At 44.9% G+C, this 20,745-nt stretch overlaps 1 protein-coding gene and 1 pseudogene across 1 annotated transcript in view; one reads left to right on the plus strand and one right to left on the minus strand.

Annotated features, from left to right (window-relative positions):
• Nucleotides 1-19,193, minus strand: part of SORD (sorbitol dehydrogenase) — a 38,517-nt gene extending 19,324 nt beyond the window's left edge. The window contains exons 1-3 of the mRNA XM_059702571.1: nt 18,991-19,193; nt 4,756-4,789; nt 891-1,055 (exon numbers count right to left, since the gene is read on the minus strand). Coding sequence (XP_059558554.1) covers nt 891-1,055; nt 4,756-4,789; nt 18,991-19,053 — 262 coding nt within the window. The 5' untranslated portion in view covers nt 19,054-19,193. The remainder of the gene's footprint in view (nt 1-890; nt 1,056-4,755; nt 4,790-18,990) is intronic.
• On the plus strand, nt 15,972-16,116 carry LOC132225070 (small nucleolar RNA SNORA48; annotated as a pseudogene).
• Nucleotides 19,194-20,745: the final 1,552 nt, after the last annotated feature.

Genomic DNA, 20,745 nt, shown 5'->3' on the forward strand with positions numbered 1-20,745 from the left:
ACACTTCTTGTTATGACATATATTTAGAGATCTCGTCTCACAGGTGAGAACCAATCAGTGACTGTTTAGAAGCTATGAACCTTCCACATTGGAAGAACCCTGCAAAAACTCAGGGGGTTTCTCAACTTTACTGATGATAAAGGGCCTGACTTAACATTCCTGAATGAGACACACGTCTAGCTTCTTCAGAGCTGGTCTATCTCTCCCTATGTAACTGGGCTCAGAGAGTTTTCTAACTAACATAGGACGGCACCTCCTACCAACCTCCCCCATCCTCCAAATAATCTAACATTATCTCCAGACTATATAGTGGCCTCATCAGGAAAAGAAGGTTAAAGCCAACAGCTAGCTATGCTAAGACAGCTTGGATTTAATTCACTGTGTTGGGGAATATATCATAATCTGCCTCAGCCAAGAATTCCTCCCTCTGAGAGCATGAACCAAGCCAATCTAGAAACATATTGGTGGTTTTCTAGTCACCCAATAAAATCAAAGATTGCTTTGCAGGCCCTGGTTGTTAGTATGCGGAGGCATATTGTGGTTCCTGGGCCTGGAACGCTTTCCCCACCCTGGTACCTGGCTTATTTCTTACTTGCCTGCTTGGCTTAATTGTCCCTTCCTCAGACAAGCCAGGGGTCTGAGTAAAATACACCAATTGCACCCTGTTTTCTTCTCTGCTGTCCTCAACACAATTGTAATTAAGTAACTATCTGTGTGTCCCAGCTCTGTCTCCCACTGTGGAAGGTTAAGGTCCATGTGTTTCGGGACCAAGGCTGTTTTGCTGACTGTTGCATCCCAGTGTTTAACAGGGAGCCCGGCCCCGAGAAAGCATGCATAGATATTGATGTTGAATGAATAAATTAATCCATTAGCTGAAGGGCTTTGCTCACCTTGTTGTAGGTGCTTTACCAATGACCCCACTTTCACGACTGTTCCTGATGCTTCATGACCCAGAACCATTGGCTTTTTCACAATAAAATCCCCAATTCGACCATGCTGCCAGTAGTGGACATCTGAGCCGCAGATTCCAACGGAATGCATCTTCAGCAGCACCTCTGATAAGAAAAAGGAGACGGAGAAAACAAGTGAAGGCAGGAACAACCCTTCAATTACCCTGAGGCGATTCTCTAGATCAGTGGTTCTCAACCTTCCTAATGCAGCGACCCTTTAATACAGTTCCTCATGTTGTGGTGACCCCCAATTTCATTGTTACAAATTGAAAATAATTAAAGCATAGTGATTAATCACAAAAACAATATGTAATTATATATGTGTTTTCTGATGGTCTTAGGTGACCCCTGTGAAAGGATCATTTGACCCCCAAAGGGGTCGCGATCCACAGGTTGAGAACCACTGCTCTAGATGAAGGAGAGGGCTTGGCTTCAAAGGCCAGGTACACAATTTAGGCCACAGAGGAAGGCAAGCTAAACAGCAACCTTGATTGAGTCTTGCAAGGCAAGAAAGCTTCCACAGAGTAAAATAACTGCATATGAGGGTTAACTCTACGTGCCAAGCTGGCTAGGCTATGGTGCCCAGTTGTTTGGTCAATCGCTAGATGTGGCTGTAAAGGTATTTTTCAGATGTGATTAATATTTAAGATATGGAAACAACCTAAGTGCCCATCAATGGGTAAATGGATAAAGAAAATGTAGTACATATACATAACAGAATATTATTCAGCCATAAAAAAGGACATGTTGCCATTTGTGACAACATGGATGGACCTTCAGGGCATTATGCTAAGTGAAGTAAGTCAGACAGAAAAAGGCAAATACCAAGTGATCTCACTAATACGATATTGTAGAATCTAAAAAACCCAGGAACAACAACAACAAAAATAAGCTCACAGATACATAGAACAGATTGGTGGTTGCCAGAGGCAGAGGGTAGGGGATAGATGAAATGGGTGAAGAAAGTCAAAAGGCACAAACTTTCAGTTGTGAAATAAGTCATGAAGACCTAATGTACAGCATAGTAACTATAATTAATAATCCGGTGTTATCTGAAAGATGCCAAGAGAGTAAATCGTAGAAGTTTTCATCACAAGAAAAAACTGTAACTATATGAGGTGATGAATGTTAACTAGACATTGTGATGATCACTTCACAATAGATACAAATTTGAATCATTATGTTGAACACCCAAAACTAACATAATGTTGTATATCAATTATACCTCAATTTTTAAAAACAAATAATCATTAGACTTTTTGTAAAGCAGATTACTCTCCATAATGTGGATATGCCTCATTCAATCAGTTGAAGTCCTTAAAAAAATAAGATTGAGGTTTTCTGAAGCTCAAGACTGTGACATTTTACCTAAATTTCCAGATTGCTGGTCAGCCCTACAAACTTCAGATTTGCCAGCCCCAATAATCATGTGAGCCAATTCTTTATTTTTTATTTTTTTATATTTTATTGATTTTTTACAGAGAGGAAGGGAGAGATAGAGAGTTAGAAACATCGATGAGAGAGAAACATCCATCAGCTGCTTCCTGCACACCTCCTACTGGGGATGTGCCCGCAACCAAGGTACATGCCCTTGACTGGAATCGAACCTGGGACCCTTCAGTCCTCAGGCTGACGCTCTATCCACTGAACCAAACCAGCTAGGGCGTGAGCCAATTCTTTTAAAATAGATCTTCCCCCTGCCTTCTGTATACATGTATAATAAATCTATATAACAAATCTCTCTCGGTTCAGTTTCTCTGAAGAAATCTAATACACTGCATAAATAAGATATTATTAGGAGGAAGAAATTTATTAATCATTTAAGAGAAAAAGCTGTTTTCTAGGAGATAACTGTTACTAGACAATTAATAGACTATGCCTGATTCTTATCTTACGAAAGGGAGACTGGCAGAATCTAGGCTTGGCAACACTTCAGGAGCTATCAAGCTATGTTTTCATGCCTGTGGTTTTGTTAACAACGGCCGTGTTAATTTAAGCCACTCAAATATTTCAACTGGCATTTCAACCTTCATAGGTTTGACTATAGTGAGATTCGGTGGTATTGTTGTTGTCCGTTTTCCAAGTTTAAAATAATAATAGTACTGAGCCTCTTTGCTAAAATAAGTCCTAAAGGATTACTGGCCTAGTCTGACTGAGATGACCATGTTACAAGTATCTCCCTGAGAAAAACAAAGAGACCTACAGCTGTGCTGTGCACTCAGGTATCTTACACTGTCCTTGCCACCAACCTGAGGTGATCCACCAGGTGTGGCTCTGTAGAACTTTCTCCACTTTTGGTTTGGGTGAACATAGTTAGAAATGGCAGGGTGAATTCTGAAATCTAAGGTAGGGAAAGTCATTTGAGTTAGGAAAATTATCTCAGAATTTCCTCTCTTGAAGTTACCAATTTGTAATAAGAGGTTAAATTCGACTTGCTAGCCCGGCTAGTGTGGCTGGTAGTTGAGCATCAATCCATGAACCAAGAGGTCATGGTTTGATTCCCAATCAGGGCAGCACATGCCCAGGTTGTGGGCTCAATCCACAGCAGACAGTGTGCAGGAGGCAGCCAATCAATGATTCTCATCATTAATGTTTCTCTCTCAAATCAATAAAAACATTAAAAAAAAAAAAACTTACTTGCTAGAACTCTAGTTGAAATGTACCATTGTTTCCCCTTCCAATTCCGGGACAGAAAGAGGCAAGAAAGTGAGAGCAGAATGCTGCCTCCAGGAGAAAAGCAGTACCAGGACCCTTTGAGTCAAATGCAGCCCTTGTTTGGCCACCTCTAGAATCAACACCAACTGTTCAGGACACAGTGAGCTGTCTCTTTCACTTCTCTAACAATGATATCTTGGTGAAAACACATAAGTCCTAGATATACATTACTTGCTAAATACTGATAGAAACAGCTCTTGTCTGTAAACCAATAACCTAACTGACCTTTGAGTAGCAAAGCTCTGGGAACTCCAGGAACGCTTCCTTCAAGCTGATGTTCACCCAGAAGCTACAGTTGTGGGGTAAGGTGGGACAGCACATCCTAACTCATCAAGGACAGAAAGGGGACCTGACTGACTGGATGTGAGATCAGCTATCTGTAGACACCCTGCCCCTTGCTCTCAGCCTTACTGACAGATCACCAAGTGGAAACTCCAGGGATGGGAGGGATTGGAAAACTGTCAGCAGGGATCTGCCTTAGTCAATAGGGTGGCATGACTTGCCCAGGTAGACACCACCCAGGAAATGTGTGTCATTTCAGCCACAGGCTTGCACAGTGAGAGGCTAGAGTGGAACAAAGGTGGTGGAACCCTGCCCCAGGGTGCACACCCACTTTCGGCACCTGATGATTAGGGCAGTGGGGCAGGGTTCCATGCAGCCCCTCCCATCCCCACTGGACAGGTGCTGGTCTTCCTGGCATGATACTCCCTTTTCTGACCAAAACATTAAGTTCTGCAGTCTCATTCCTTTTCAAAATTTGGATTCTGCCACCCAAATAGTAGCTTATAGTGGGTATAGAGTATCCCAAGGTCAAAAGGACAATTCTGCGTTTGGTCCATAAGATGTTTTATGCTCAAAAGTCAGTAGTCTGATATGGTAACTCTTCTCATTCTACCACTGTCTGTTTTATTGCATCAGCCAAGTGGAGTGTATCCAATTACGCTGTGGACAGTGGATGAGGTGGAGCCTAACAAAAGCATAGCTTTAAATAGAGGCAAAAGTATAAATTGTAGCAGGAGAGGGTGAGGGAGCAATGCCCATGTGACTCCAGGGGAAATAAGAAAATATGTTGAATATCCCAAGGACCTACCATTTGGGCCTGGTTCAGGAATAGGGTAGTTCTCCTAAAGAAAATAAAACAGAAAAATCATTTAGCATGCATAATAAATTTACCTTATGAACATTTTCACTTAAAAAAAAATTAAAGTGGCGTTTCATTCAAATGTTTCTTTTTAGAGTTAACACAGGCTCAGCCCATACCATTGCTGGGCGGCTGCCAGAGGGGCTACACTGAATAGTGCTGCACTCACATCACTCAACGATGCACTTTGCCTAGGGCTCAAAGAAAAGTACGCTGTATGCATCCCCAGGTGAAAGGATGTTTGGGCTGCCACCTAGATTTGCATTCCTTATCAGCTCCTTCTCTCCTGAAAACACACTGTTAGATACAGATTTGTTTGGTCTGGCAAACTAGGGCAGGGAAAGTTAGAGGGTGTTTTTAGCAGCTACATGAGAGCAGCTCCAAGGGCTGAAAAAGTGTGAAGCTACTCTTTTCCCTCTACACCAGGGCACAGACCAACACTTGGCCCTCTCTTTCAAAACACCCTTTGTGGAGTTTTAGAGGTCCTCTGGGAATACATCGGACCTGTTCACAGGTTCAAAAAGCAATCTGATTATTTCCGTGTTCACAGCTATTATTTATTTTAGAGAGAGGAAGGGAAAAAGAGAAAACTGATTTGTTGTTCCATTTATTTATGCATTTATTGGCTGATCCTTGTATGTGCCCTGACTGGAGATCAAATCCATAAACTTGGCATATTGGGACAATGCTCCAACCAACTGAGCTGCCCAGCCAGGATACAGCTATTATTATTATTTTCCCTCAATGTCAACTGGCTAGGAAATTCCTCGTGATGAGGAAAGACAGTGAGTGGGCAAATCCAACTGGTTATTTTATTAACTAGAGGCCCAATACACGAAATTCGTGCAAGGGTAGGCCTCCGTGTCCCCGGCTGCCTCGAGGCCCTGCCCCCCTCCCACAGGTCATTCCAGGTCATTCTGCCATCCGGTCTAATTAGCATATTAGCTCTGTATTATATACGATTCTTTGAATGCAGCCTAAAAGAGGAAGAAGGGATATGAAATGTTCACAGCACCTACTATGTGCCAGACAGTGTTCTGGGCTTTACACACATCATGGCACATGGTCCTCACCGTAGCCCATAATTTGCAGATGAGAAACCTGAGGCTGGGAAGTTCAATAACTTGGTCAAAATCATACTGCCAGAGTGGATATATCAGGGCTAACCCCAGGTGTGTCTGATTCCCAAGCCTGCTTCAGTGCGTCCCACTGCACCCCCAAGGTGGAATATGCCTTTTCTCCTTCGGGGGTGGTGACGCAAGGAGCCATCTATTGGGTGACGAAGGAGGTCGGGGCGGGGCCACACGCAGAGCACTCTGGGAGGGACACTACTCAAAGCTTGTCTGCTGAAAGCTTCCCCAAGATGCTTTCATAGGTAAGCAATACACAACATGGGGCTATTTAGCTCACAAGATAATAACCTTAATTCCAAAGACCATGCCTTCAATCTCTTCAGAACCAGGTAGTGTTCTGCCCCAAACCTGGTGTTCTTATACTGGTTAAATATCTATTCTCCCTAACAGTGTTTCCACGGAAGGTCTGAGGTTCTCGCTCATCTCAGATTACCAGCCCTTTCTGTTGAAGTAGCTCAGTGCTACTTTGAACTCCTTGCCTCCAGTGAAACCAAGCCCAAAGTGATCACGCTAACGCTGACCAACTGCTTTGTATCGGGTTCTGTGCTAAGTGCTGTACAAGCATCACCTCGTTTAACCCTCACAGCAGCCTATGTGGTACCTTCTGTTATCATCTCATTTTCCATATGATGAGACTGAGAAGGGTGAGACTTAGCAAACTGCCCATGGTACCGCTAAGGCAGTAAATGGTAAGGCTGCCTGATGTGGGCAGAGGGGCTCATGGCAGTTTTTCATCTCTTCATAATTTAAACCTGCTACATCTGCAAGGAAAGAAGACAGGCGTGAGGGAGGGAGGGAGGGAAAGAAGCGGGCAGAGAATCCATTTAGAAATGGGCAACTCAGGATAGCTATCACCAAAATCTTTTTCAAAGAAGTTGCTGGTCCCACACCTGACATTATACAACAACAGGGACTGCTGTATAGTTGTTTCAGTGATACTGAGTGAAATTTTTTTAACTGCAGGTTAAAACAGGCCTTTATTTCAAACATGGAAATGCACGCCACTCTGCCCCCTAAAGGCACTACTCAGGTATGGAGAAAATTCCTCAGCATACTTTTCGTAGCTTGCCTCCAGCCAGGCTAGGCCTGAACACCCCATTTTAGAGTGGAGAGGGGGTAAGGTTCCAGCTCACAGCAACTGCTGGGCACACGGAGCAGGCCCTGGGTGTCACTAGACATTACTACCGTAGATATCTGCTGGAGTTAACAGAGGGGACCAGCTTTGACCTTCCCACAGGATCAAGACTGCAGTGACCTTCCCAGACACTAGGGGGTGCTGCGCCAATAGCCTGGTTTTTCTTGAGTAGCAAAACACACTTTATGATGAAGCGATTATTATTTTTTAGATATTATTTTTTATTGATTTCAGAAATGAAGGGAGAGATAGAAACATCAGTGATGAGAAAGAATCATTGATTGGCTGTCTCCTACAAGTCCCACACTGGGGATTGAGCCCGCAACCCTGGCATGTGCCCTGACGGAATCAAACGGTGACGTCCTGGTTCATAGGTTGATGCTCGACCACTGAACCATGTCGGTTGGGCTTTATGGAGAATTTAAATACCTTTCCCCATGAATCAACTTTCCTTTTATGCCTTTTCTTGCTGACTCTCATCACCCTTACAACTCAGCTTGGCTCCTGACTCCCCTCTCAGCAGGAGACATGCCACCTGAGCACAAGACCATGTTAAAGATCAGCCCTTAAGTTTGTAAGTATCAGCCCAAGCCCAGCTGTGGCGCTCACAGAGTATTAGAAAGTTATCACAGCATAGTTACTAATAAAACCTTGCTTTTTGTTCATGGTTCCTTGTTTTTTATTGGTGATGTTGGCTACAATCCTGTTTACTCAATCTCCTTTTCTTTCTCAGGTTTTGATGGTGATATTCTTTCATTTATCCTATTTCCCATTTATCAAAGTTCGTTAGGTCCTCTGATATCTGGAACTTTCACTCTTATTCCCACGGCCCAATCAGGCACATTCAAGGTTTCCTAAACCCAATTTCTTATCTGTGAGTGATAGTAGCAAGAGATGAGTTGAGTAACTGTTTTTTATTGTGGTTATGTCAGTTTCCCAGCATTTTTTCACTTTAAGTCATAAATAGTTCACTGCTGGAAGCCGATCCACCCTTGCTACTTGACGCAGTCGCTGCAGGGAAGAAACATCTGCACAGCTTATGTTTCAAGGGACCTGGCGTATGTGACATATGTTTGCTCCCCCTCTTAAGCGCTATGTGTTTTAACCAGGACCACCTCCCCGAGAAAGGTTGTTTCCCCAGGTTAGGGGTTAATAGGACTAAGGAAGAGAATAAATCAGTAAATCCCCCTACTTATGAAGGACTTGGACTAAGACTGTTGACAATAAATTGGGGACTTGTTGGGCCCACATCCCCAGGGGTCTGCCCACCAGGGAAAGCACCAAAGCCTATACCCCTGGAGACCCACTGACACAGGGCAGTCCCAGGGAAGGCAAGCAGCGAGGCTGGGAGGACATAACCTTTACTGGGTAGGATAAACTCCTTCAGTCACTTCCTTGTAGCTTATCAGTAGAGCAATAGAATAGTGACCTCGGAATAACCCTTATAATGGAACACAGAGATTAACCTAGACAGTATTAAACTCAACAGAACTATATAGAGACAGGATTATGAAAATGAAACTAGGAACTGTAGGTTTCCCGAAACATACCATGATGTAATTATAGAGGCATGCTTATGGTATCAAATAGTATAAATATAGATGATATAGAACAATAAAGAGAGAACCCAACCATGCTGATCAACTGAACGCTGCCTCTGTGTCCTTCCTTCTTCACCGACCCCGTCCACACCTTTGGGAACCCCTGGACCTGATGGGGCTGGACCCCAACAGTTCACATACATATTCTCCCTTCTATCCCCTTGAGGTCTTCCCATTTTACACTCTTCCCCCGCCCCCACCTGAATAAATCATGGAAATACTGGGGGAATATGTAATCACCTCAGGTGCCTCTAGCATCCTAAATGTTATCTTGCCTTTCCTAAATATAGTTTCTCAAATTAGCCTAAATATGTTTCTAAATATATCTTAATGGTCCCCTTTCCTCTACTTCTGCCGGAACATCTGAGTTCACACCCTCTGTATATTTTGCATGGGGTGTAGCACTGGCCTCAACATGAGAAGAAATCAGAAGAAAGTGCCTTTTCCCTCCTCCAGCCAACCTGAGTGGTGCAGTGCAGACCCTAGAATCGCCTGTCCATGTACAAACCCAGGCTCCCTGCCACCAGCTCTGTGACCTCGGGGTAATTACATAACCTCTTTGTACCCTGAATTTCATCCTCTGTTTAATGAAGATAATCATAAAAGAGAGTGCCCAACTCAGAGTAAATAGACAGCTTGTTACAAAAGAAAACCAAAGTTCTTTTCCTATAATTAGCTCCCGGTATGGTTGAACCAGCGCTGGACAACCTTGTCCTTTTCCTTTTGAAAGGGCAAAGCTTTTATTGTTTGGGAGAAAAGTTGTATTTCCCTTGTTCTCTTTCTTTTAAAAAAATATTTTTATTGATTTCAGAGAGGAAGAGAGAAGGAAAGAGAGAAACATCAATGATAAGAAAGAATCATTGATCGGAGATCATCTGGCCCCCACTGAGGATCGGGCCCACAACCAGGGCATGTGCCTTGAACAGAAATTGAACCACAATCTCCTGGTTCATAGGTTGACACACACTGAGCCACGCCCAGTCGGGCTGTGTTTCCCTTGTATCCATGTCACTACTAGAGAATTTGACTGCTCCTTTAAAGGCTGGGATATAGCCCCAACCGGTTTGGCTCAGTGGATAGAGCGTCAGCCTGCGGACTGAAGGGTCCCGGGTTCTATTCCAGTCAGGGGCATGTACCTTGGTTGCCGGCACATCCCCAGTAGGAGTGTGCAGGAGGCAGCTGATCGGTGTTTCTCTCTCATCGATGTTACTCTCTATCACTCTCCCTTCCTCTCTGTAAAAAGTCAATAAAATATATTTTTAAAAAATAAAAATAAAATAAAATAAATAAAGACTGGGATATGAAAGAATGTGAGGTTAAGACGCCAGCAATGTTTTGGGCTTCATTCTATCTATTGTAAATAAGATGTAAAGCCACACCCCCTGCCTCAGAGTGAGGGGCAACAGGCATGGCTCGAAGGTGGTCGTCCATGCCCCAGGTCCTCAAAACCCACCTTCTCCCGCCTGCCAGGTCTCCTGTCAGCCAGTTGGCTGGCTGTCCTGCACACTTAAGGAAAGCAGAGCGGAAGGCCTTATTTTTGCTCTCCTGCCCCGTCAATTTCCCTCCCTTAGAATGCCTAAAGGGTGTTTTGAGGGTGGGAGGAAAATCCAAAGGTTTCCCAGTTGGCCATTTTGTCCTAAGAGGCTTTGTTCTTGGCACTGGTCCTGGCAAATGGGATCAAAGTAGAAGGGTCAGACACGCTCCCAAAGTCCACCCAGCCAGTCTCCAGCCCAGGCTGTCAGTGCTCCAAGCCTCCTGAATTCTCAAACTCACTCTGTGCTCATTGCTTACCTCCCAGGAACCATTTCACCACTGGGTGATCCCTCTCCTTCTTCAAGATCCCACAAGAGATGAGAAGTGAGGGGAAAGAGGCATTAGGAATGACTTCCTAATTCCCGTGGGAATTGGGGGAGATTGAGGTTTGGATGTGTTGGGATTGTGGTATTTGGGGACATCCAGGTGGGCTGTCTAGTAGGCATGAATCATGAACTCGGAATGAAACAAAAACCTGCAAGAAGGCTTCTCTATCCCCACTAGCTGGGAAGGTGACCCCTTCCTCTCTGAGCTTCCCCAGCACCTACAACTGAATCCATGCAGGATGGGTAAAGGATTATTTAATCCTCAGCTGTGATGAATAAATAAACTTGAAAAATAATTTCCTCCTAATTCAAAACGTGTGAGCATAACCATACATGAACTTGCTAGACAATTATTTTTTCTTTTAGGTACAAAAATGATTATTTATTTAGAATGAGAAACAAAACCACAATGAATCACAAATGTTAAGAAAGCTGATAGTGATTTTCGAAGAGAAACCAAGATGGTGGCATAAGTAAACACCTGAAATTGCTGCCTCGCACAACCACTTCAAAAATACAACTGAAAGACAAAACGGACATCATCCAGAACCACAGGAAGGCTGGCTGAGTGGAAATTCTACAACTAGAGGGAAAGAGAAAAGCACACTGAGACTCAGAGGGGGTGCGGAAGTAAAGTGCAGAAGTAAAAAGGCGCATGTGGAAAGGGCTGGCAACTGAGGACATGGTTGTCTTTTTCAATTGGGAGGGAGTCTCAAGCTCACGACTGCTCTAAACTCTAGTTCTGGGCGAGTCTCTGGGGACCCAGACTCATACGGGGAGAAACTGGACTGTCTGGCATCAGTAGGAACTCGAGGGCGGCTTTCTCTCAGAGGTGCTTGTAGCAATTACCGGGACACTGAGACTTGGGGCCTCTTAGGGTAGGACTGAGGATCAGCCATAGCTGTTTGCTCCACCCTGTTGATTCCCTGAGACCCTGCCCCACCCAAGCTGTGCACAGAGGCTTTTGCATATGAAAGGCCTGGCCCTTTGTAATCTGAAAATTACCTAACAAACTGCAGCTGGGTCAGAGAGACCAAGAACATCCAAAAGAAGGCCCAAGGCCCCACAGCAGCTTGCATTGCTTCACAGCTGGGCCTCATCTGGGCACCTCCAAACCCCAAACAAAGAAGAGGAATCTGCAGATCTCTCCATAGCTCCTGCTGGCTAGCCTCAGGCAGAGGTTAAATTAGCGCCTCCTTAGGGATCCAAGAGCCAGTGTACCCAGTGGTCAGAGTGGGACCATCCAGATTACAACTCCTCAGATCCATAAGGGACACACTCAGGGGGCAGACTCAGTGAGCACCAAAGCCCCACTGAAGCAACTCTTGCCCAGAAGGGTGTCTCCAGCACAGAAGTTCTCCCACTGCAGACACATCTGATTCTCACAGCCAATTGGCCTGGAGGTCAATTCCTCTCAGTGATACCTACAACAATCAAGGCTTAACTACAACAGGACTGTACACAAAGGGATGCACCAAGAGTGTCCACCTCAGGTAATTGGGGAGGCTGAGCCACTGGGCCCTATAGGACACCTAGCACACAAAGCCACTCTATCAACACAGGGAAGCATAAATAATGTGGAGACAAAGAAAAAGGACACAAATGACAGAAATGGAGGAAAGCAAACTACTGGATATAGAGTTCAAAACCACATTTTTAAGGTTTTTCAAGAACTTTCTAGAAACCGCCGATAAATTTAGTGAGACCCTCAAGAAATCTAGTGAGACCCTCGAGGCTATGAAAAAGGACCAACTAGAAATTAAGCATACACTGACTGAAATAAAGAATATTATAGAGAAACCAAGATGGCGGCATAGGTTAACGCCGGAGATTGCTGCCTCGAACAACCAATTCAAGGGTACACCTAAAAGACGGAACGAACATCATCCAGAACCACAGGAAGGCTGGCTGAGTGGAAATTCTACAACTAGGAGGAAAGAGAATAGCATATCCAGACTCAGAGGAGGCGCAGTGCTGAAGTGAAATACTCAGGTGCGAAGTGCGTGCGGAGCGGGCTGGCGGTGGAGGGCGCGGTTGTTGTTTTCAATCGGGAGGGAGTTTCAGACTCTGAGCTCCAGATCCGGGCGAGTCTCTAGGGACCCAGACTCAAACGGGAGAAGCGGGACTGTCTGGCTTTGGTCGGAACTGGAAGGCAGCTTTCTCTTCGAGGTTTGCAGCGGTTGCTGGGACTCTGTGAGGCAGAGCACCTAGGGACGGAACTGAGAGCAGCCATTACTGCTCCCTCCCCCCGCCCTGTTTGATCCAGTGCGACCCGCCCCGCCCAAGCCCTGCACAGAGCCATTTGCCAGATAGCCTCAGGCAAAGGCTAGATTAGCACCTCCCCAGAGGACAGAAGTTTTCCCACTGCAGACACAGCTGACTCTCACAGCCAGTTGGCCTGGAGGTCAAATCCCCCCAGTATTAACTACAACAATCAAGGCTTAACTACAACAAGGCTGCGCACAAAGACCACTAGGGGGTACACCAAGAAAGCATAAAAAAAAATGCGGAGACAAAGAAACAGGACAAAATTGTCAATGGAAGATATAGAGTTCAGAACCACACTTTTATGGTCTCTCAAGAACTGTCTAGAAGCTGCCGATAAACTTAATGAGATCTACAAGAAATCTAATGAGACCCTCGATGTTATGATAAAGAACCAACTAGAAATTAAGCATACACTGACTGAAATAAAGAATACTATACAGACTCCGAACAGCAGACCAGAGGAGCGCAAGAATCAAGTCAAAGATTTGAAATACGAAGAAGCAAAAAACACCCAACTGGAAAAGCAAAATGAAAAAAGAATCCGAAAATACGAAGATAGTGTAAGGAGCCTCTGGGACAGCTTCAAGCGTACCAACATCAGAATTATAGGGGTGCCAGAAGATGAGAGAGAGCAAGATATTGAAAACCTATTTGAAGAAATAATGACAGAAAACTTCCCCCACCTGGTGAAAGAAATAGACTTACAGGTCCAGGAAGCGCAGAGAACCCCAAACAAAAGGAATCCAAAGAGGACCACACCAAGACACATCATCATTAAAATGCCAAGAGCAAAAGACAAAGAGAAAATCCTAAAAGCAGCAAGAGAAAGAAACTCAGTTACCTACAAGGGAATACCCATACGACTGTCAGCTGATTTCTCAACAGAAACTTTGCAGGCCAGAAGGGAATGGCAAGAAATATTCAAAGTGATGAATACCAAGAACCTACAACCAAGATTACTTTATCCAGCAAAGCTATCATTCAGAACTGAAGGTCAGATAAAGAGCTTCACAGATAAGGAAAAGCTAAAGGAGTTCATCACCACCAAACCAGTATTATACGAAATGCTGAAAGGTATCCTTTAAGAAGAGGAAGAGGAAGAAAAAGGTAAAGATACAAATTATGAACAACAAACATGCATCTATCAACAAGTGAATCGAAGAATCAAGTGAACAAATAATCTGGTGATCATAATAGAATCAGGGACATAGAAAGGGAATGGACTGACTATTCTTGGGGGGGAAAGGGGTGTGGGAGATGCGGGAAGAGACTGGACAAAAATCGTGCACCTATGGATGAGGACAGTGGGTGGGGAGTGAGGGTGGAGGGTGGGGCGGGAACTGGGAGGAGGGGAGTTATGGGGGGAAAAAAGAGGAACAAATGTAATAATCTGAACAATAAAGATTTAATTAAAAAAAAAAGAATATTATAAAGAGTTCCAACAGCAGGCTAGAGGATCGCAAGAATCAAGTCAAAGATTTGAAATACGAAGAAGCAAAAAATCACCCAACCAGAAAAACAAAAAGAAAAAAAGAACCCAAAAATATGAAGATAGTGTAAGGAGCCTCTGGGACAACTTCAAGCGTACCAACATTCGAATTATGGGGGTGCCAGAAGAGAGAGAGCAAGATATTGAAAACCTATTTGAAGAAATAATGACAGAAAACTTCCCCTACCTGGTGAAAGAAATAGACTTACAAGTCCAGGAAGCGCAGAGAACCCCAAACAAAAGGAATCCAAAGAGGACCACACCAAGACACATCATCATTAAAATGCCAAGAGCAAAAGACAAAGAGAGAATCTTAAAAGCAGTAAGAGAAAGAAACTCAGTTACCTACAAGGGAATACCCATACGACTGTCAGCTGATTTCTCAACAGAAACTTTGCAAGCCAAAAGGGAGTGGCAAGAAATATTCAAAGTGATGAATACCAAGAACCTACAACCAAGATTACTTTATCCAGCAAAGCTAACATTTAGAATTGAAGGTCAGATAAAGAGCTTCACAGATAAGGAAAAGCTAAAGGAGTTCATCACCACCAAACCAATATTATATGAAATGCTGAAAGGTATCATTTAAGAAGAGGAAGAAGAAGAAAAAGGTAAAGATACAAATTATGAACACCAAGTACACATCTATCAACAAGTGAATCTAAAAATCAAGTGAATAAATAGTCTGATGAACAGAATGAACTGGTAATTATAATAGAATCAGGGACATAGAAAGGGAATGGACTGACTATTCTTGGGGGGAAAGGGGTGTGGGGGGTGTGGGAAGAGACTGGACAAAAATCGTGCACCTATGGATGAGGACAGTGGGTGGGGAGTGAGGGCGGAGGGTGGGGTGGGAACTGGGTTGAGGGGAGTTATGGGGGGAAAAAAGAGGAACAACTGTAATAATCTGAACAATAAAGATTTAATTTTAAAAAAAGAAAGAAAGTTGAGAGTATGACAAAATTCAAAAGACAGAAATAATAACAACTCATATCTTCACGGAACTCATTAATGTTTAAACTTGATCCTGCTCTTTATAATTAAAGATCAACCCCATAATCCTAAAATTATTTTCCCTTTAACTTGTTCTCTTCACATACAGCTAATTATAAAACATTCAGGCGTGTATCAATGCCTGGAGAGGTATATGTAAATTCTATAGATAACTCTCCATGGTATTCAGCTCCCTGGACACGAGGACTGTATTGTTCCTGTTCTCCCTATCCAGATGCTTGTGCCTAAAATCTGGTAGAGCTGGCTATCAGGAATAAGGGAGATAAGGTGTTATCTTATCAATGAACTTTTATTGATATGTGATACAATATGTACATAAACTAACAGGAGCTTTAGAAATGTTTACAGCATTTTGACATTACTGTAACATCCAAAGGTAGCAATACAAATAAACTGGCCCATGGCCAATTGAGAGAAAAAAATAAGATTGGTCCATCTCAGAAAGTTTGTGAAGCACCAGGCCAGTGTCGCTCAGTGGTTGAGCATTGACCCATGAACCAGGACATGGTTTGATTCCTGGTCAGGGAACATACCCAGGTAGGTTTCTGGCTTGATCCCCAGTGGGGGGATTTAGGAGGCATCCAACCAATGGTTCTCTCACATCATTGCTGTTTCTATCTCTCTCCCTCTATCTCTCTCTGAAATCAGTAAAATCATATTAGGACCCCTTGGCAATGGGCAAGGAGACACCTGACTGGTGGTGTTGCTCTTATGTCAATCAAGGACAAAGCAGATGTATAGTCCTTAGTTTATCCTAACTTGATGCCTGTGTTGGTGGCCAGAGCTGTTGCATGCCTGAAGCACATTGAAACAAATAAATAAATGATTCATCCACAATTTAAAAAAACATAGTGGGGGAAAATAAAAGTTTGTGAAGCATTGTGAGGACTGAGTGTTCTAAAATTCTCATAAATATAGAAACTAACTCATGCTTTGAAGTTCACGTGATCTGAGATTAATCCTTAGTAAATAAGTCAGCCTAACTTACTTGATTTAAGTAAAACAGACATGTCTTTTTTTTAATCTGGGTTTTACAGAAATAAGTTCATGTTAATAACTGACTTCGATGTCTATGAAATATTTCTAGAGGTTAAGGGATTTAAAAAAAAAAAAAAAAAGAATAGTGGAGGCTATGGGAAACCCAAGAGTGTCACTTGGCTCTTCCCTGCTCCCCAACTTCCCACTTTTCGAGCTTTGCATTCCTCCAGACATCATAGTGCATTTAAGCTGGACTTTGATGAAGGAACGTAGGAGTGAACATCTTACACAATGGCCAGTGTTTGATAGATAAAAGTCACTTCAAGCAAATGCCAAGTTTTTAACTGCTTGCTTTCACAGCAAGCTCCCAGGAGACAAAGTCTTGAGATATTGTTCTTTAGAAAGGACATAAAATAAAAGAAACTCTCCAACCTCATTGACAGGGACCTTATCAGGCGCCTAACCATGGACATCTACCCCTGTCTCTGATATGCACCTCTGCCTATAGGGGACATCAAAGACTCCTCCAGAATGAGAAGTTGCTGACATCAGAGGTAGACAGCTGTCCCAAGACATCGACAAAGCCTGTATAACTATGGATTGGCACTGAACTCAGAATTCGTTATTTGATTGTCTTTACCTGTTTGCTAATGTTAGTCATACAAATACCTATACTTGTCCTTTGGATTTTTCTATCTAGTTCCACTGCTTATGATTACTGAACATATGTAAAATAACTGTTAATACTCTTTTCATGGCTTATGTAAATGTTATACTAGATGCCAAACACAGAAAAATGAGACAGAAGGCAAACCTTGGGTCCTAATGGTTCAGAGAACAGCAATAATCTAGAGTGCTTTTTTTCACAACCAAAGGCCATAAGACCTGACTGCTTTCCATTGGCCTGCCTTTCCCTTTTTGGGAAAATTCCACTCCAACTCGTATACCATGGTTATGGTATTGCCCCATCCCCAATGGTCAAGACAATGTAGATACTGAGACTTCCTGGGAACAAGCCTTCCTAGCTCTGGGAGACTGACCACACTATCAGAACAAAAGTTTGGTCATCAACGCATCCTTCAGATTGATACGTGACCAAAAGGGGAAATTGTAAATGAAAAAGGACTTCTATGGAAAGTAACCTCACAGGGTGATGTGATCCTAAATTCCTAACTGGGAAGGTCATGGTGAATAGTCACACTGCAGGTATATAACTTCTTTTTAAATATGTTTTTGTTGATTTTAGCGAGAGAAGGAGAGAGAAACATTGATGTAAGAAACATCAGGCTGCCTCTTGCACACCACCACCAGGGATGGAGCCCACAACCTGGGCATGTGCCCCAAATCGAACCGGGGCCCTTTGGTGCATGGGACTACACTCAACCAACTGAGCCACACCAGCCAGGGCTATAACTTCTTTAGTAAAAGGCTTATCTTTGCCTTAAGCCCTGGCCATTCTTTCTATGCATCTAGGTTAGCACACCTTTGACATACACTTTCAGACCCCCTTCTTCTAATATATATCCACCCCTTTCGGACCTCTCCTAAAGCAGACCACCCTCAAGAGAGGACAAAATCTCATTTCTTGTTCCCTGGCATATGTATTTGGATGTTTCTTACACCAACACCTTCAACAATCAGCTCAAGCAGCATCCATCTCTGGGACCTCCATCAAAGCCCTCACACTGTGTTATTGTTGCTGCATCCGTCTATCCCCTGGAGCAGACAGATGGTTAGGGGCAGTGTCCTCCTCCTCTCTGCCCACCCAGCTGAGTAATCTCCATCCTGGTGAAGCATGTTCTCTTTGAGGGGGAAGGATATGTTAGGGAGCGAAAGGGCTGGCTGGCACCCGGCCCACTTACCCACTGCCATCCTAAGCCCATCTGAGATGGACTTTGTCAAGGGAGCCCTGGCACACTCCCAAAACTGACTTTGCAGCTCCCCAAACTCCTAAACTTTGGCCTCGGGAGCCAAGGAACAGAGGCAGGGTCTGGGTGGAGGAAAAATATACATAATCCTTTTAAAGGGACAGGGAGCAGGGTCAGAAAGGGAAAAGGCTGGAAAGTGAGCCAGATGTGGACGAAGGGAGGTAAGGAAGAAAGGAGCTTTATAGACATCGAGACTTTCAAGACCCAGGAGTCTGGCAGAGGCACAGGGAACACCAGGAGTCCTGGGGATGCAGGCTTGTGCTGGAAGGAAAGCGGGGAGGAGCTGAGTACCTAGTTACGTGCCGGGCACTCTCCTGATCATAATAATCCTGCAAAGGAGGTTTTATCAGCTCCAAGCAAAAGGGGTTAAATACGAGCTCTACAGCTTTTAAATGTCCCCCTGGCCCCCCTTTCTGCCCGGCACTGTCTGCCCAGAGAAATTTAGGGCACGTCCCAAGTCAGGCAGCCTCCCGGTATCCCTGCTGAGAAGCGCAATGACCGAGGTGCACTAGCAATCACCTCGCAACCTTCCGGGCTCCAGCCACGTGCCGGCCTCGGGCTCCGTTCCGGGAGGCGCGCGCCACCAACCCGGCCGTTCGCATCACATGCCAACCGCCTCCCTCCCCCTCCCCCCAACATGGTAACCAACTAGGATCCGAGTGGCCGGGACCGAGGAGCAGGGCCGGGCCGCGCTGGAACGGGCGAGTGGGCCCACCTGGGCTCCAAGGCCAGAGGGCAGGGTCGGGCTCGGCTCCCCACTCCCCTTCCCGTTTTACCAGGCGCAGGTCCCCGGGTCCGTGAACCACCAGAGACAGGTTCTCGGGCTTGGCCGCCGCCATGTCGCTCTCCCCTCCGGGGTGGAAGCTGCAGCCCGCAGGACGCTTGGAGGTTCTGGCGGCTGCCCGGCCGAGGGTCGTGGGTAAGAGGCTAGAGGCCGGGTTTGGACTTGAGCGAGGCGGCGCGAGCCCGGCGGGGGGCGGGGCTTCCTCGTCCCTGACAGCCTGGGCGGGGCTAGTGGGAGAGGCCAGGCCCCCCCTTGCCCAGTTCCCCCTCGCTAGAGCCCCTAACTGATGAGGTCCCTGGGAGAGGAAGCAGGTCCGCAGCCTCCATCGGCTGCACACCTTTCTGTCAGCCTCACATCCAATCAGACATTGCTGCCTTGAAAGCAGCTGGCACAGGCAACAGCCACCGGACCAGTGTTCCCAACTTGAGCTGCAGAAGAATGGGGGATGCGCCATGTGAGGCAGGTTCTGGGATCAGCACTGAGACGCTGAGGGCTGAAGTCTAGATCTGAGGAGAGGCCTGTGGGTCTGTAGATACCAGGGAGGCTGCCTGACTTAAGACGTGCCCTAAATTTCTCTGGGCAGACAGTGCAGGGCAGACCCAACAGGTGCCTCACTGATGTTGGCCTGGTGTCTCCAGCATCCAGCAAAGCACCTGGCGCAAGAAGGAGTGAATGAGTGAACGGGTCCATTAGTGTAGAGAAGCTGTGACATGGAGAGCATGTGAGATCTTGCTCCCTGGCATATGTCTTCTGCTTGACTCAAACTCGTAAAAATTCTCAAAAAGAAGAAACAGCTGTGAAATGGAATCTGTGAGCCTCTTTCTCCTCACTGGCTCTACTTCTTATGACAGAAGCAGGATTTCTGTCTACATTATTCCTTCAAGCCTCTCTCCCCTTAGAAACAGTGAAGTTTTATTCTAACCGGAGAGAGCTGCCCAACGGACAGGCCGAACTCCCTCCTTTCAGAACAGCACTCAGGGTTTCACTCCCTATAGCCTCTTTTCCAGACACTCTGCCAGCTGCTTTACCTCCCCCAGGAGACCTTCCTCCAGCCCTTCAAGATGAGTCTGTTTGGCACTTACTGCATGCCCACAGATGGGACCCAGCATGTGCTTTCATACTTCCCCAACGCACTGGACGCCCACTGACAGGCAGGCCTCCTTTCTTAAACAGAACCTGGTAACATGTTCTGTACAGTATAGGAGCTCAAGAATTTTTTTGATGATGAATGTGGATCAAGCTCTAGAACCTCAAAGGGCAAGTTGATAGGTTTCTTGAAATTTTGACATTTTCAATACTAAAAAATGTAAGTTGTTATTAGAGTATTTAAACAACTTGTGACATGTCTACATAATTTCCTAAGAGAGACCAGCATTCAAAGTGGTGAGGAGCAGACTTTTCTAGGCATTTTACTGAATAAGGGATAAAATGCTGGCTTTGCCTGTGCTGGTGGCCTGCTTGGCACAGCTTCTCTGGATCGCTGCCTGCGTTTCCCAAACAGCATAGCACTATGAGGCACTGTCTCCACGGAATACAATGTTAATGTAAAAAACCATCGAACCCTGGAAAGAATTTTTGTGAGTTTATTTGAGTCAAACTGTCAACATATGCCGGGAAGCAGAACATCAATGAATTGAGATAATGCTCCAGAGAATGGAGGGTTACATCTGTATTTATACATTGCAATCAAAGGAAAGGGATATAGGTGGGTTGCATGAAATCTAGTATTGGTGATAGACTAGAGAGG

This window comes from Myotis daubentonii, chromosome 1 (assembly GCF_963259705.1).
Source record: "Myotis daubentonii chromosome 1, mMyoDau2.1, whole genome shotgun sequence".
In the NCBI taxonomy this organism is placed as follows: Eukaryota; Metazoa; Chordata; class Mammalia; order Chiroptera; family Vespertilionidae; genus Myotis; species Myotis daubentonii.